Source organism: Copidosoma floridanum, unplaced genomic scaffold (assembly GCF_036245765.1).
Source record: "Copidosoma floridanum isolate Cflo_tuat_1 unplaced genomic scaffold, Cflo_Japanese_pri ptg000021l, whole genome shotgun sequence".
Classification (NCBI taxonomy): Eukaryota; Metazoa; Arthropoda; class Insecta; order Hymenoptera; family Encyrtidae; genus Copidosoma; species Copidosoma floridanum.
The window spans coordinates 29,382,954-29,395,598 of record NW_028321898.1 but is presented as its reverse complement, the minus strand read 5'-3'; the positions used below and the strand labels follow the sequence as shown (position 1 = coordinate 29,395,598).

At 31.5% G+C, this 12,645-nt stretch overlaps 3 protein-coding genes across 3 annotated transcripts; 2 read left to right on the top strand and 1 right to left on the bottom strand.

Moving 5' to 3' along the window:
- Nucleotides 1-1,203: 1,203 nt before the first annotated feature.
- LOC106647710 (histone H1-like) lies at nucleotides 1,204-1,889 on the top strand. The gene has a single exon (XM_014364215.2). It carries the CDS (start codon nucleotides 1,236-1,238, stop codon nucleotides 1,839-1,841), a length of 606 nt encoding a protein of 201 aa, XP_014219701.2. The 5' UTR covers nucleotides 1,204-1,235; the 3' UTR covers nucleotides 1,842-1,889.
- A 1,827-nt stretch (nucleotides 1,890-3,716) lies between these two features.
- Nucleotides 3,717-4,209, bottom strand: LOC106647722 (histone H3). Its single transcript, XM_014364229.2, has one exon. It carries the CDS (start codon nucleotides 4,177-4,179, stop codon nucleotides 3,769-3,771), a length of 411 nt encoding a protein of 136 aa, XP_014219715.1. The 5' UTR covers nucleotides 4,180-4,209; the 3' UTR covers nucleotides 3,717-3,768.
- Nucleotides 4,210-4,424: 215 nt separating this feature from the next.
- On the top strand, nucleotides 4,425-4,768 carry LOC106647721 (histone H4). Its single transcript, XM_014364228.2, has one exon. It carries the CDS (start codon nucleotides 4,437-4,439, stop codon nucleotides 4,746-4,748), a length of 312 nt encoding a protein of 103 aa, XP_014219714.1. The 5' UTR covers nucleotides 4,425-4,436; the 3' UTR covers nucleotides 4,749-4,768.
- Nucleotides 4,769-12,645: the final 7,877 nt, after the last annotated feature.

Here is a 12,645-nt window from a genome sequence, read left to right as displayed (position 1 = left end):
TTTGATATTTCCATTTTTGAAAACGTGAAAATCTGAATGTATTTATCTATTTACCTTAACTCATTGTTAGAACTAAAAAAATAATAATTGTTATGTAAAATAATAATATAAAGTTATATGTAACTGTTTTTGTTAATTTCTTATTTTTATTGTATTGCTATGAAAAAAGAAAATGGATACTTTGTATATTTTTATTAAATCAGATTTTATTGTATTCGTTAAATAAGTAACTGTATCCTAAATATTATATATATACACATATATTGCTGGCACATTTAAATAATATTCTCACTTCTGCTAGTAACATTTTATTGACCTGATTCGTTAATTACATATTGATGCTAACTAAGTAAATGAAGTATAAAACAGATTTTTAAGCCCCTCTACATTGCCAATTAATCTTTTTTTAAATTTTTTATTTCAAAAAGTATTTTTAAAGATCTAAAGTATAGGTAATTGAAGTATGTCCCGGGTAAAATAGTGGAAAATATGTTCTAAATAAAATTTAATAGAAATATACATACTGTTTCATTATCGTTGTTTTGACGATTTCATGTTTACTTATCGTTAAAAATTTTCAATACTGTACAATTCTATAGGAAATATGTCCTTACTAATTACCTGATTTAATTAGATATGATTAATGAAAATTTCTTAGTGCAAAGAAAATTTAACATAGTATCATGCATTAACGACCAAACGATTTTATATTCAGTATAGATACGAATGAAAACTCTGCAGATTGGATTTTAATCGTTTATTTGAACTATTCTCTGATTACAAATCATAAAAAACAAGTTTAAAAATGCGTGTTGACTTATTGAGTTTGATATCTAACCAGATGTTTGATAAATATATTTTATAGTTTTTTAATTATTAATATTTTAATCTGTTAAGTGTTGTAGGTTGAATATGTGGTCTATCAAAATATCACATTTCTTTCATAATCTTGTTATGCTAGCTGATAATAGATAATTTGATTTTATAGCTCAGCTTTTACTTGGTTAATGAGTGACAGACTAATGTGTTATGTCAGCGCTTAAGATTATTTAATTGATTTTTGATAAAATAAAATAGTAACACGTGCGTTTGAAAGTGAGAGAGTGAAACTGCTACATCTCTCAGTGTCTCTCTACGCGGGCCGCGCTTATAGAATATAATGGACTCACAAACCGTTGCGTAGCAGACCCCTGTTGTATTTCGTATCAACTCCCAACGATTCCACTGTATCCACTATGAGTGACGCCGTAGAGACTACGTCTGCTCCTGTCCCATCAGTAGCTTCGCCGAAGAAGGCTGCAGCCAAGAAGACTGGAGCCAAGAAACCAGCTGCCAAACCGACTCATCCTCCTGCCTCGGAGATGGTCAACAAGGCTATTGCTGCCTTAAAAGATAAAAAAGGCTCTTCGCTCCCAGCTATCAAGAAGTACATTGCTGCCAACTACAAGATCGACGTTGCGAAGCAGTCCATCTTCATCAGAAAGTATTTGAAATCCGCTGTTGAGAAGAAGGCTCTCGTCCAGACCAAAGGAACTGGTGCAGCTGGACGTTTTAAGCTTGCAGCTAAGAACGAAGGCGAGAAAAAAGTAGTGGTAAAGAAGCCTGCAACCAAGAAACCAGCAGCGAAGAAGCCTTCGGGTGAAAAGAAGGTAGTTAAAAAACCAGTAGGTGTTAAAAAAGCCGCAGCCAAAAAACCAGCAGCTGCCAAAAAACCTGTTGTAAAGAAGCCCAAATCCCCATCAAAGGCGAAGAAGAGCGGAAAAGCTTTAGCTGCTAAGCCCAAGACTCCAAAACCCAAGAAAGCAGCGGCACCTAAGGCCAAAGCTGCAGCAAAGAAGTAAACACAATCTCAGCTTTTAAACAAAAGGCCCTTGTCAGGGCCAATACATATTTTAAACGTATTTGTTCTGTTCTGTTATCATAAAAGTTGACAATTTAGTATGTTAGAGGCATTGGTCGAAATTACCATATCAAATAAGGAACAAAATAGTTCTGCTAGAGTTATTACTGCACATCGTATCTTGGATGATTTTATAGTAATTTTTTAAAATATGTAGCTAGGCTGCTCCCTTTTTATTCCTGACTTCGTGAGGAGTAGTTTCATGATTTCTGAGTATTAATAGATAATTTTTTTTTTTTATAGTATACTCAGAAAAATATTAAAACGTCAACCAAGGTTCACAAGTCAAACCAGCTTTGGTTCACTCAATCGACAATAACTTAAATTCAAAGCTATACTAGCTTAACATACAAGTACACACAACCTGCATCATTATTGCTTGTCTACAGAAGAGCTAATGTAGCTTGGGTCTTCCAAGTTAACATAATCTAACTTTACCTCACTATGTGACTCAAGCTAAAACAGCTAGGGTTTATCGACAATACAGCTTTCTTTTTCTCTAAATAGTAAGTGTACGATACTGTAAGGAATGTTCTTAATTTTACTGCCAATGTATCAGAAATTGTGCAAGCAACTTGGAGTAGAGATTTTCACTCGCTCTGAACAAAAATATACTCATAATCTTTTCAAGTAGTTAATGTTTAATATTATGGATAAAATATCAGTTGCATTTAACTATCGAACTGCGACTGATTCTAAATTTTATTTTATTTTTTTTTTGGATGACAAAAAAACTGGCTGATGGGGGCTTCAATATATTTGATAATCTTGCAAAAATTGTGTATATTACCACCTGTTGCTGACAAAACAAACATGTTATCCATTTCATCTTAAATCTCTATTGAGTATGTACTAAATCATTCTCATAAATTTTCATTTTATTAAATAATGCCTGCCACGTATATTATAAATTCTATATTTTTGTAGATAAACCTGATTAAGTCGGAGTTAGGACGAAAATAACGTTTCTAAAAGTAACATCAGGTTTTTGGATTCTCCATTCTTTTTCCTTATTCAGCTGTTAACGAATCGTATTCTTATGCACTTACTTTACAGGTTACTATTATATATATCCCAGACTAATTTCCGAAGATTCAACTGATCACAATGATACAAATGGTTTATTTAAACCTCCCCTGAAATTATCGCACATGTTCGAAAATTTTAGTAAGTAAACAATGAAATGGTTTGTCTGGTACTCCCCTGTGATTTAAGTATTTTATTATAAAATAATAAAGTAACAATTATATGGTTTCATTAAACCTCTAGACATGTTTTAAAATTTTACAGTAAATGATCGATTAGATGGAAAGTTTCAACCTTCTCTTCAACAGTAAGATTTTGTTTCAAAATTTTAATGAAATGGTTAAATAATAAACTTCTAATAGCCCTAAAAGTACTGCACATATTTCAAAATTCTATAAGTAAAAAAAAAATTGATCTGTACTAATACCATAATTTTAATACATTTAATTTTAAAAATATTTTATCATATTCTTGCTTAAAATTAACTAAAAAAGATTTTATCTCTAAACTTGACATTCCCCTGAACAATATAATTTTGATTTAACATTTTAGAAAAACGTTGAATAGTTTGACTAATCGTTTGCTACGGATTTTGTAGTTGATTAGAAAATACTCAGAACGGGCACAAGCTTATACAGTCTTTCGCAATTGAAACCTTTTCTATTTATCAACGAAAGACTAGGTCTGAAACTGGGAAAGAGGTAAAAGAATTTCTTAATAGGCATGTACTAAATGAAAATTTCTTTATCAAGAACAAACCCATGATAATGAGAAAAGTAAGAATGTACGTTTATATTTTTGGCTCTTAAAAGAGCCGGTTTTGTAATCGTCTGAATAATATCTTAAGCCCGTTCTCCACGAATACGTCTGGCCAACTGGATGTCTTTTGGCATAATCGTGACGCGCTTGGCATGGATGGCGCAAAGGTTGGTATCCTCGAAAAGTCCAACTAGGTAAGCTTCACTGGCTTCCTGAAGAGCCATGACGGCCGAGCTCTGGAAGCGCAGGTCAGTTTTGAAGTCCTGTGCGATTTCACGTACGAGGCGCTGGAATGGCAGTTTGCGGATGAGAAGCTCGGTGCTCTTCTGATAGCGACGAATTTCACGAAGAGCAACGGTTCCAGGCCTGTAACGATGGGGCTTCTTTACTCCTCCAGTAGCAGGCGCACTCTTGCGAGCGGCTTTGGTGGCCAACTGCTTCCGCGGGGCTTTGCCTCCCGTGGACTTGCGCGCTGTCTGCTTGGTGCGAGCCATTGTATTAGAGTAACAACAGAACAAGGCGACCGATGCTGAAGCTAGAATGTTCGCAGATCGAAATGCGCCCCCTTTTTATACGCTCCAGAAGGGGCTAGAAAGTAAGGTAGATGTGAGGGGAGTGTTGCCGACTGAACAGTTGAAGAGAGGGGAGAGTTTCAAGCAAGCCTATAAAAAGAGGGCTCTAAATTTGTATCGCATCATTCGACCTTTGAAGGTTATTACGTTCTGTGTTTGAACACTTTTACTCCACCAGAATGACTGGCCGTGGTAAGGGAGGAAAAGGATTGGGAAAAGGAGGAGCCAAGCGCCATCGCAAAGTTCTTCGCGATAATATTCAGGGTATTACCAAGCCTGCCATCCGCCGTCTGGCTCGTCGTGGGGGTGTGAAGCGTATTTCTGGTTTGATCTACGAAGAGACTCGAGGTGTCCTCAAGGTATTTCTTGAGAACGTCATCCGTGACGCCGTCACCTATACTGAACACGCTAAGAGGAAGACCGTCACTGCCATGGACGTTGTCTACGCTTTAAAACGACAAGGACGCACTCTGTACGGCTTCGGCGGTTGAAATTGATAATTTATTGCTAATTTTCGAAACAACCGGCTCTTTTTAGAGCCATCAGATAATTTAAACGTTGGGACAAGCTCTCGCCAGTTTAAACGAGCTTTTCTTTGGAAGAAAATGACGTAAATACGAAATTTTACTGCAAAATACTTGCTCTATTAAAGAGCACACTGACTCTTTTCGCCGGTGTTCGACAATGTGCGATGTCTTAAGAAATCCCAAAAAACATATATTTATATTTTATCACCCCAAGTCCTAGCCTCCCTATTTCGCAACCGAAGAGCTTCTTCACAGTATCATGTGCAAGTACTCCTGACTCTTAAAAGACAGACAACAAACCAGCCTAGCACATCACTCCCTTTCTTTGATGTAGACTCCAACAGAAGCAAACCCGAGAACGTTGTATCTTAACGTGCCAAACTCTTTCGACGCCAGTATCTTACTACTTCAAGCCCGTCATCGCCATTTTCCGGTAACATCGACCAAGAATTGTACACTAGACGACATATTACTCTTTTTAACTGGAATGCTAACAGCAACCAAGACATGACCGCTGAACTCTTCCTACTACTCAACGAAAATACGTTGATATTGTATACATCACTAAAACTCTCCTTTAACTTTAAAAATCACTGTTCATCCCAAATTATACTACTACAGACCTGACCAGCAAGTTAATTGGTAAAGTGAAAACTTTAACTATTAATACGCCACTGAGTCATAACACCGACACTAAACTATGAAACAGTTAACATCAAGGTTTATACCATTTCCTTTTCATCCATCAAAATCATCTCCTTGTATTTCTCACCCAATGTAGACAAAAAGCTGTTTTGTTTAACTCCACTATTATACTTTAGCATCCTCACAATAATGGCAGGTGTCTTAAACCCCAAAGCTCTTCAGAACGCTAACAACATTACAATACTACATAAAATTCTCTGCTGGAACTCCTGGATGATCTTCACATAAAGTGATTCGTTAGAAACCACTAAATCATTAGGGAAACAAATATCGTTCCCAGGTTCTGGCAGCCCTGAGCTCCGCTACAAAATTACTCTCTTTTTTCGCGGTTCACCCTTACCCTCCTATTTCGGCTTTGGCAAAGTACGTCCTACTTAACCACAATCTAGTGAAGCGCTTTAAATCTTTCTGGAACATCACAATGATCCACCTAATACATAAGGTCCGTCTATCCCTCATACAAATACTTGTACTATAACAAATACGCTCATACTTACCCCACACATAGCGTATTCACACTAACAGATCAACCAATAGTCTACACTGCTTACTCACACACAATATATGTAAAAATATGTGTAGTATAATGAAAAGTTATTTTAATACAATGGATCATAAGATATATAGTATCTCGGATGAAGAAAATTTTTAGATTATGATTCGCTGTTTTCCTCTAATACGTTGTTATTTAGTTACTTAACGTTTTTATGTGACAGATTTCTCACCTTATTGCATGTTTTTTTTTTTTTTTTAAGTTTTTTTTTTGTTATTGTAGATCGATCAATTCACCTAACTTTCGTCATCATACTTAATGCACCTAATTTCTGATTGTATATTTAGTACTGTAGATTTTAAAAGCTATTTTTTCACATATGTAAATAAAGACACTACTTCAATTCTATTTACATTAATTACTTTTTGCTTTTGTCTACTCTTCAATTTTAATCTATACACCTACGAAAATGCGTTTCGACCGCCTTTTTCGAGATAATAATACAAAGTTGTCATATACCTACGATAAAACTTTGCGTTACTATTTTATTAGTGATATTCTATTGAGTAGATGATGACAACAAACATCTATTTTGAGGGCCTCTGATCATCATCTACACGTATCGATTCTTTTGGCACATTTTGCAAGACCGATGATTGAACGACTACTGGTGTGTAGTCTAAAATGTACGATTATCTAGTTGTAAGGTTCACATGCTCAAAAATTACATGCAGTAAACAGTTTTATGAAAAGAACTAACTTGCTCTATGTACCAGAGGTAATTCACAGGGAACACAGATAAAAAGGGGGGGGGGAGTCTCCACAATGGAACGAAAAAATAAATTGCATTGATTTAAAATTCTGGTATGGTGGCCAGCTAGGAGGCTTTTAAGAATAACCAGAAGTTTAGAAGTTAAAAAAAAGAAGAAGAATTTGAACGAGTTATTTCTATGCTGATAAATTTTCTGTTGGTTAAGTCACATATTGTAGACCAAACGTTTTTTTCAGACTGCATACTGCATTTTTTTAAGTACTCTACTGATAAAAATAGTCTTCGTTTTTACTTGGTAATGGTTCTGATTTTAAGATTCTGATTATACTTTTGTTAGTAATAGAAAAAAAAATGTTCAACTATCTGTGTTACTTTTTTATTGCAAGAAAATTAATTTTTTCTACATAAATAAAAACGTAGTGATAGGGATCATCGTAGTAGTAGGAATATTCACTCTGCAGTAATGCCTTTTTCTGAGTTTTAGATTATTATTTAGTGATAAAAAAAAATACAAAAATCAGCTACATGAAAAAGCAACTATGAGAATCTTACCTTTTCAACGTTGTTTCCGAAAAAAGTGCACTTTTACAGCAAATTCAGATAAAACAATTATTAAGAAAAAAAAAAAAATTTAATCGTACTAAATAAATATGAATAGTATGTATCAACAGTTATGAGTAAAAAACGGTAAAAATGCATCAGAAATCAATATTTTAAATAATCAAGATATACGAGAAATCATCCTCTGTGAGCATTTAGAAGTTACAAAATCTGTTTCAGAAAACAATTTTTTTATAAATTAATTTCATATTAGTTTTATGTATATTATTGATATATCAAAAAGGTAAAGGTCCTTAAAAATAATGTATGACGCATTAATATATAAATAACATCAATATGATATAATATTTACTTAACAAACAACTTATTTAGTAAAAATTTATACAAAGAATTATATAGGAATTTAAATACATTGTCAACATTATTAGTACATAGTTGTAAAACAATCGATTCTCACGATTAATATAACAAGATTTGTAATAAATTATCATCGCAATCAATAACATAACATTGAATCAGGAGCTCTGTAATTGAAAATTACATTTTTAAGTGATTCATAGTTTTATCATTTAAAGTTTTAATTTTACGATACATTTGAATACAAAACAAATTACTTAGTTCTAACAAAATTACACTTGATTATTAATTCTGGTCTTGTAGTTAATTTTTAGATCAAATCATCCGAAAATACAAATTAGTACATAATAAATATTATTGTGTATTAATAACGCAGTACAGTTCAAGTGGCTTGTTGTCCCATCATGATATGTAATCCTGAAGAGGTCATTAAAATAATGGCAAGATATTGATTGTTGAACAATAAAAAAACAGTTATGCTCCAAATCACCTAGTGTGTTACATCATCATGTTTACAAATTAATACATTAAAAATTTATACAAGAATTTTTGCTCACGCATATATGTGACTATACTTATTAGTATTTAATAAATGTAATTATAACGAATAAGGCTCTTTTAAATAGTAAAAAGCTTTTTTTAAAAATCAAACGATTTTATATAAACCATATGTGGCAAAATGAATCGGAACCAGTTCGTGGTCGCAATAATAAAAATTGAGTAGAGTATTCTCAAAAATTTGAAGAGGCTTAAGCTAACATTTAAAAAGAAGATAATGTTTAAAAATGATTACTTATACGTAATCTGTACTTTAATCGTAGAGATATGAACCAAAAAATACAGTATTTAATGAGAAGGATTCAACGAGAGACCTTCTACTTCTAGTCTGCCGTTGACTGAGATTAAATCTCAAGCTGGACTTTTCTTATTCACAAATAATTTTTAGAATACTCCAAGAAGCTTTTGACTCGTTACCCTTGTTTTCAATTATAACTCATTCTTATGTAAAGAAAGTGGTTTATCAAGATATTAGTAAACATCATACAATTCTTGATAAACCCATAGAAAAAAGCATGGTAAAAAAGTAGTTTAAAATAGGGAAATGTTTTATGTGAAAAATGCTATTCAAAATTGAGAGTTGCAAAACTCAATTGACTTTAGTAGTACATGCTTAAAATTTAATGAACTTTTTGTTTGCTGTTTGCATCCATACAAGTATACGAAAATGATAGATGAATATAAATCAGATACGTATTGTTTCACTAAAATTTATAATTTTTTTTATGAAAACTTTTATTGATATTAATTTGTGCTGTCGTGTAACATGAAATACGACTAACGCAAAAAAAATTATGTGCATTGAAAAATACTTGAATACATTACAGATTATATTTACCATAGTTTACTACAATCATGTATGATCAAAATACCTAGCTCGAAAGTTCAAATTCATCCAAAATTTATCAATGCATTGAATCAGAGAAATAATTGATTTAGATTAAGACGACACCAATGAGTCTAGGCGCTATCGTAAGGCGCCTTCAACACGCCAGGAGTGACTAGAAAATTCGCGAGCTTATCGTAGCTTTTCAAGAAAGCCTACAAATTAGAATAAAATTAAGCCGCTGCTGATATGAATCTTGATATCACAATAATGTATGTGCGTGAAGTACATCAAGCATGAAAATGACTTGTAAAATCATTGATCAAGTTTTAGCAAATCCACTCAAAAAAGTTGATGATGAAGACCAAGACAACATCGGAAAGCATTAGAGCAACAATGACCTTAAACAACTCTTTATAACTGATGAAAATAGTGTCATTACGATAGTACATAGTGCTTGAAAAAAGTGAGAGTTTATCCAACACAGGAACGTGTCTTACAATAAACTGAGAAACATTTAACAACTTTTCCTGACTTGAGATAGATAACGTTCATCAATAGTCAAACTTTGATTCAATCAAGTCGAGAGCATTTTCTAACACAAAACTATTGTGCAAACAAAACGTCACAATCGTCTAATTATTAATTATTAGTGAAGATCTTGAAGCTATTTCTAAATTACGAGTATGTTAACTAATGAATATCAATGGCTATGCATAAGACTTAGAATTATAAAACTTAATTAGTTGATCTTCTTATCATATGAATTATATCATTTGAGAGATGAATTCGAGTTGAATTTTATATTTGATAAATAGTAGTAAATGGCCCCTGATAAAGATTAAATGTAAAAAAATCGAACACATTCTTTAAAAAAAATTCAAGTGAGACAAAACTCAAAAAGAACAACAAAAGTTTTAGGCTTCTTATAAAGCTCATGGTAAATATTTACTGTATAAAATAACGAGAAAAATATTTATAAAACCCAATGGCTGCAAAAGTCTGGAAATTTTAAAATCATATGAATTATATTATTTGTGTAACTGATTCATGTCAAGTACGCGTATAATTTTAAGTATCAAATGGTTGAAGGTAAAGATTTACTGTGACATAATATATTATGATATTATTGGAACTCAAAAGTGAGTTGAAACTCATAAAAAGTACTAAAAACTATAGCCTCGTTAACATTGCAATGCGATTAAATATATTTCTTAAGTCAGTTCAACACTTAAGCACTTACATAGTGGAAGGCACAGATTCACTTGCAAAGGGAATTTAATAATTTTATGAATTTAAATATCAATGTCAATCTATTAAATGCTAACCTGGTTGGTTAACTTAAGGATTATCTGATTTACATTGCATATGTAATAAATTTAAATTGAAGGTTTGTATAATCTTTAAGAGTATTAAATGGTTTGAAGTAAAGATTCACTGTGAAAAAGTATAACAATACTAAAAGAACTTACAATTAATCTAAGAATTTATTATAAGCACCAAAAATTGTAGCCTTGTAAGTATTGCAATGCAATAAAATCAATGAAACCAGCTACAATCTGAAGCACTTTCATTTAGCTAAGGGCGAAGATTCACTGTAAAAAAATGAAACTAATAATTATTAACCTCAATAGCTGTGTTCAAGTCAGTAGAAATGATATTATAACGGTGATTATCATGAGTTAAGAAATGGTTGAACTTTCATGAGGGTTAAATAAGTAGGTTACGGTTAGATTTACTGTTAGTAAATGTAACAAGATACTTACAGAACTTGAAAGTAAGGAATGAACTCATGAAAGTACTAATAGTCGTAACCTTTTAAATACTGCAATTCTAAAGATATAATCAATAAATCAGTTAGAAGCTGAACTTGTAAAAAAACCTTACAAGGAACAAACAGTTACAAATTTTAATGGCGACGTGATAGTCAATAGAAATTATGAGTTCTGGTGAGTTAATTTGAAAATAATTTAATTCAAATTATTGCTGGATAAATTTAAGTTAAATATTCGTAAATACATTAGAAGTATTAAACGGTTAAAGGTAAAGATTCACTGTGAGAAAATGTAACACGGTACTTACAGTTCTTGAAAGTGAGTGTAAAACTCATAAAAGTACTAAAAACTGTAATCTGTAAATATTGCAGTGCAACACATCATCAATTTAATAATTTCTAAACTCAAGCATTCGTATACAGTTAAGGCCTAAAATTCCTTGTAAAAAAACCAATGATTATAAACCTCACTGGGAGTAAGATAGTCCTTGGACATGATATGTATCATGTAATTAAGTAATGTTGTAAATTATTATAATTTTTAAGAGTGTTAAATGGCTTTAGGTAAAGATTCACTGTAAAAAAAATTTAACGTATTTGTTCAACGTTATATTTAAAATTTCAAAAAGCAAAATTCTAGTCCTATATTTGAAGTATAAAATAGGATAAAACATAAAATTTTTATCGACTTTTAATATTTTTTATTATAAGGAAATAATTTTTCATCGTGTGTGTTAAGAAGATTTTTATTAATATGTCATTAATTTTGTGAATAAATTGTTAGGTCACAGGGTGTGCATGTGCAATGTTAGGACTCTGTTTTTATTCAATATTGAAATATAAAATTATATTTTTGATTTCCTCTTTGATGAGTCCAAGTAAAATTTTTGTATTATCCTTCAAGAGTTATATTTTCAAGGGTTAATTAATTTCTGCCATTTAAATGGCTTTAAATAAAGATTCACTGTAAAAAAATGAAACACATTTGTTTAAAACTAAATTTTTAAAATCTGAAAGCAGGATGAACTTCCAGCATAAAATAGAAAATTATCTGTTATATTTTTAATTGTTGAGCCCAAGGACAATCTGTATTATTTTTAAAGAGTTATATTTTCAAAGATGAATTGATTTTTCTACAGTATTATTTCTCCCATCACAATTATAGAGCACATTCTCGCTAAACACTTCAGATCTTTGTAATCAATAACACTTTATCTGGATGTGCTATAAATCACTTGAAATGTCGACAGCTTTTGTCTTTTACATGAGCGCTTGCATGAAAAATGTCTTGCTAAAATCTACCCTCAAAACGTAGATAGCTTTCGTCTCATGGTAAAGTATTTGAATTAAAAAAAAAGAAGTTGAAAAATCACCCACAAAATGTCGATAGCTTTCGTCTCATATAAAAGCATTTAGATGTAAGTAAATTTCAAGATTCATATTTGTGCATGGTCCCATACTACAAGAACTTTAAGCCACAATCGTGATATTTTATGACGTTGTGATCAAATCATTTGTTTATGTAGCCATTATTCTTGGAGGATTTAATAACTTTAATAAATGCATTAGAGAAATTATGCCCAAATTATTGTATCAACAATTCAATACAAATATCTAATTCAATATTGTGCATTTTAAACTTCTTGATTGCTTTAGAGCAAAAAAATTAAATTTTTTTATATAATAAATTAGATTTATTTTAAAATACTTAATTTATTTTGTAAAGATTGAATGAAATATAGTCATGCTCTAAAGACGCCAAATGTATTTCTAAATTTGTGACGCATAATTTAATTTAATTTATTTAAAAATTTT

Bases quoted from the DNA above. Each gene is read 5' to 3' on its own strand.
- LOC106647710 (XM_014364215.2), top strand. From the start codon at position 1,236: ATGAGTGACGCCGTAGAGACTACGTCTGCTCCTGTCCCATCAGTAGCT.
- LOC106647721 (XM_014364228.2), top strand. From the start codon at position 4,437: ATGACTGGCCGTGGTAAGGGAGGAAAAGGATTGGGAAAAGGAGGAGCC.
- LOC106647722 (XM_014364229.2), bottom strand. From the start codon at position 4,179: ATGGCTCGCACCAAGCAGACAGCGCGCAAGTCCACGGGAGGCAAAGCC.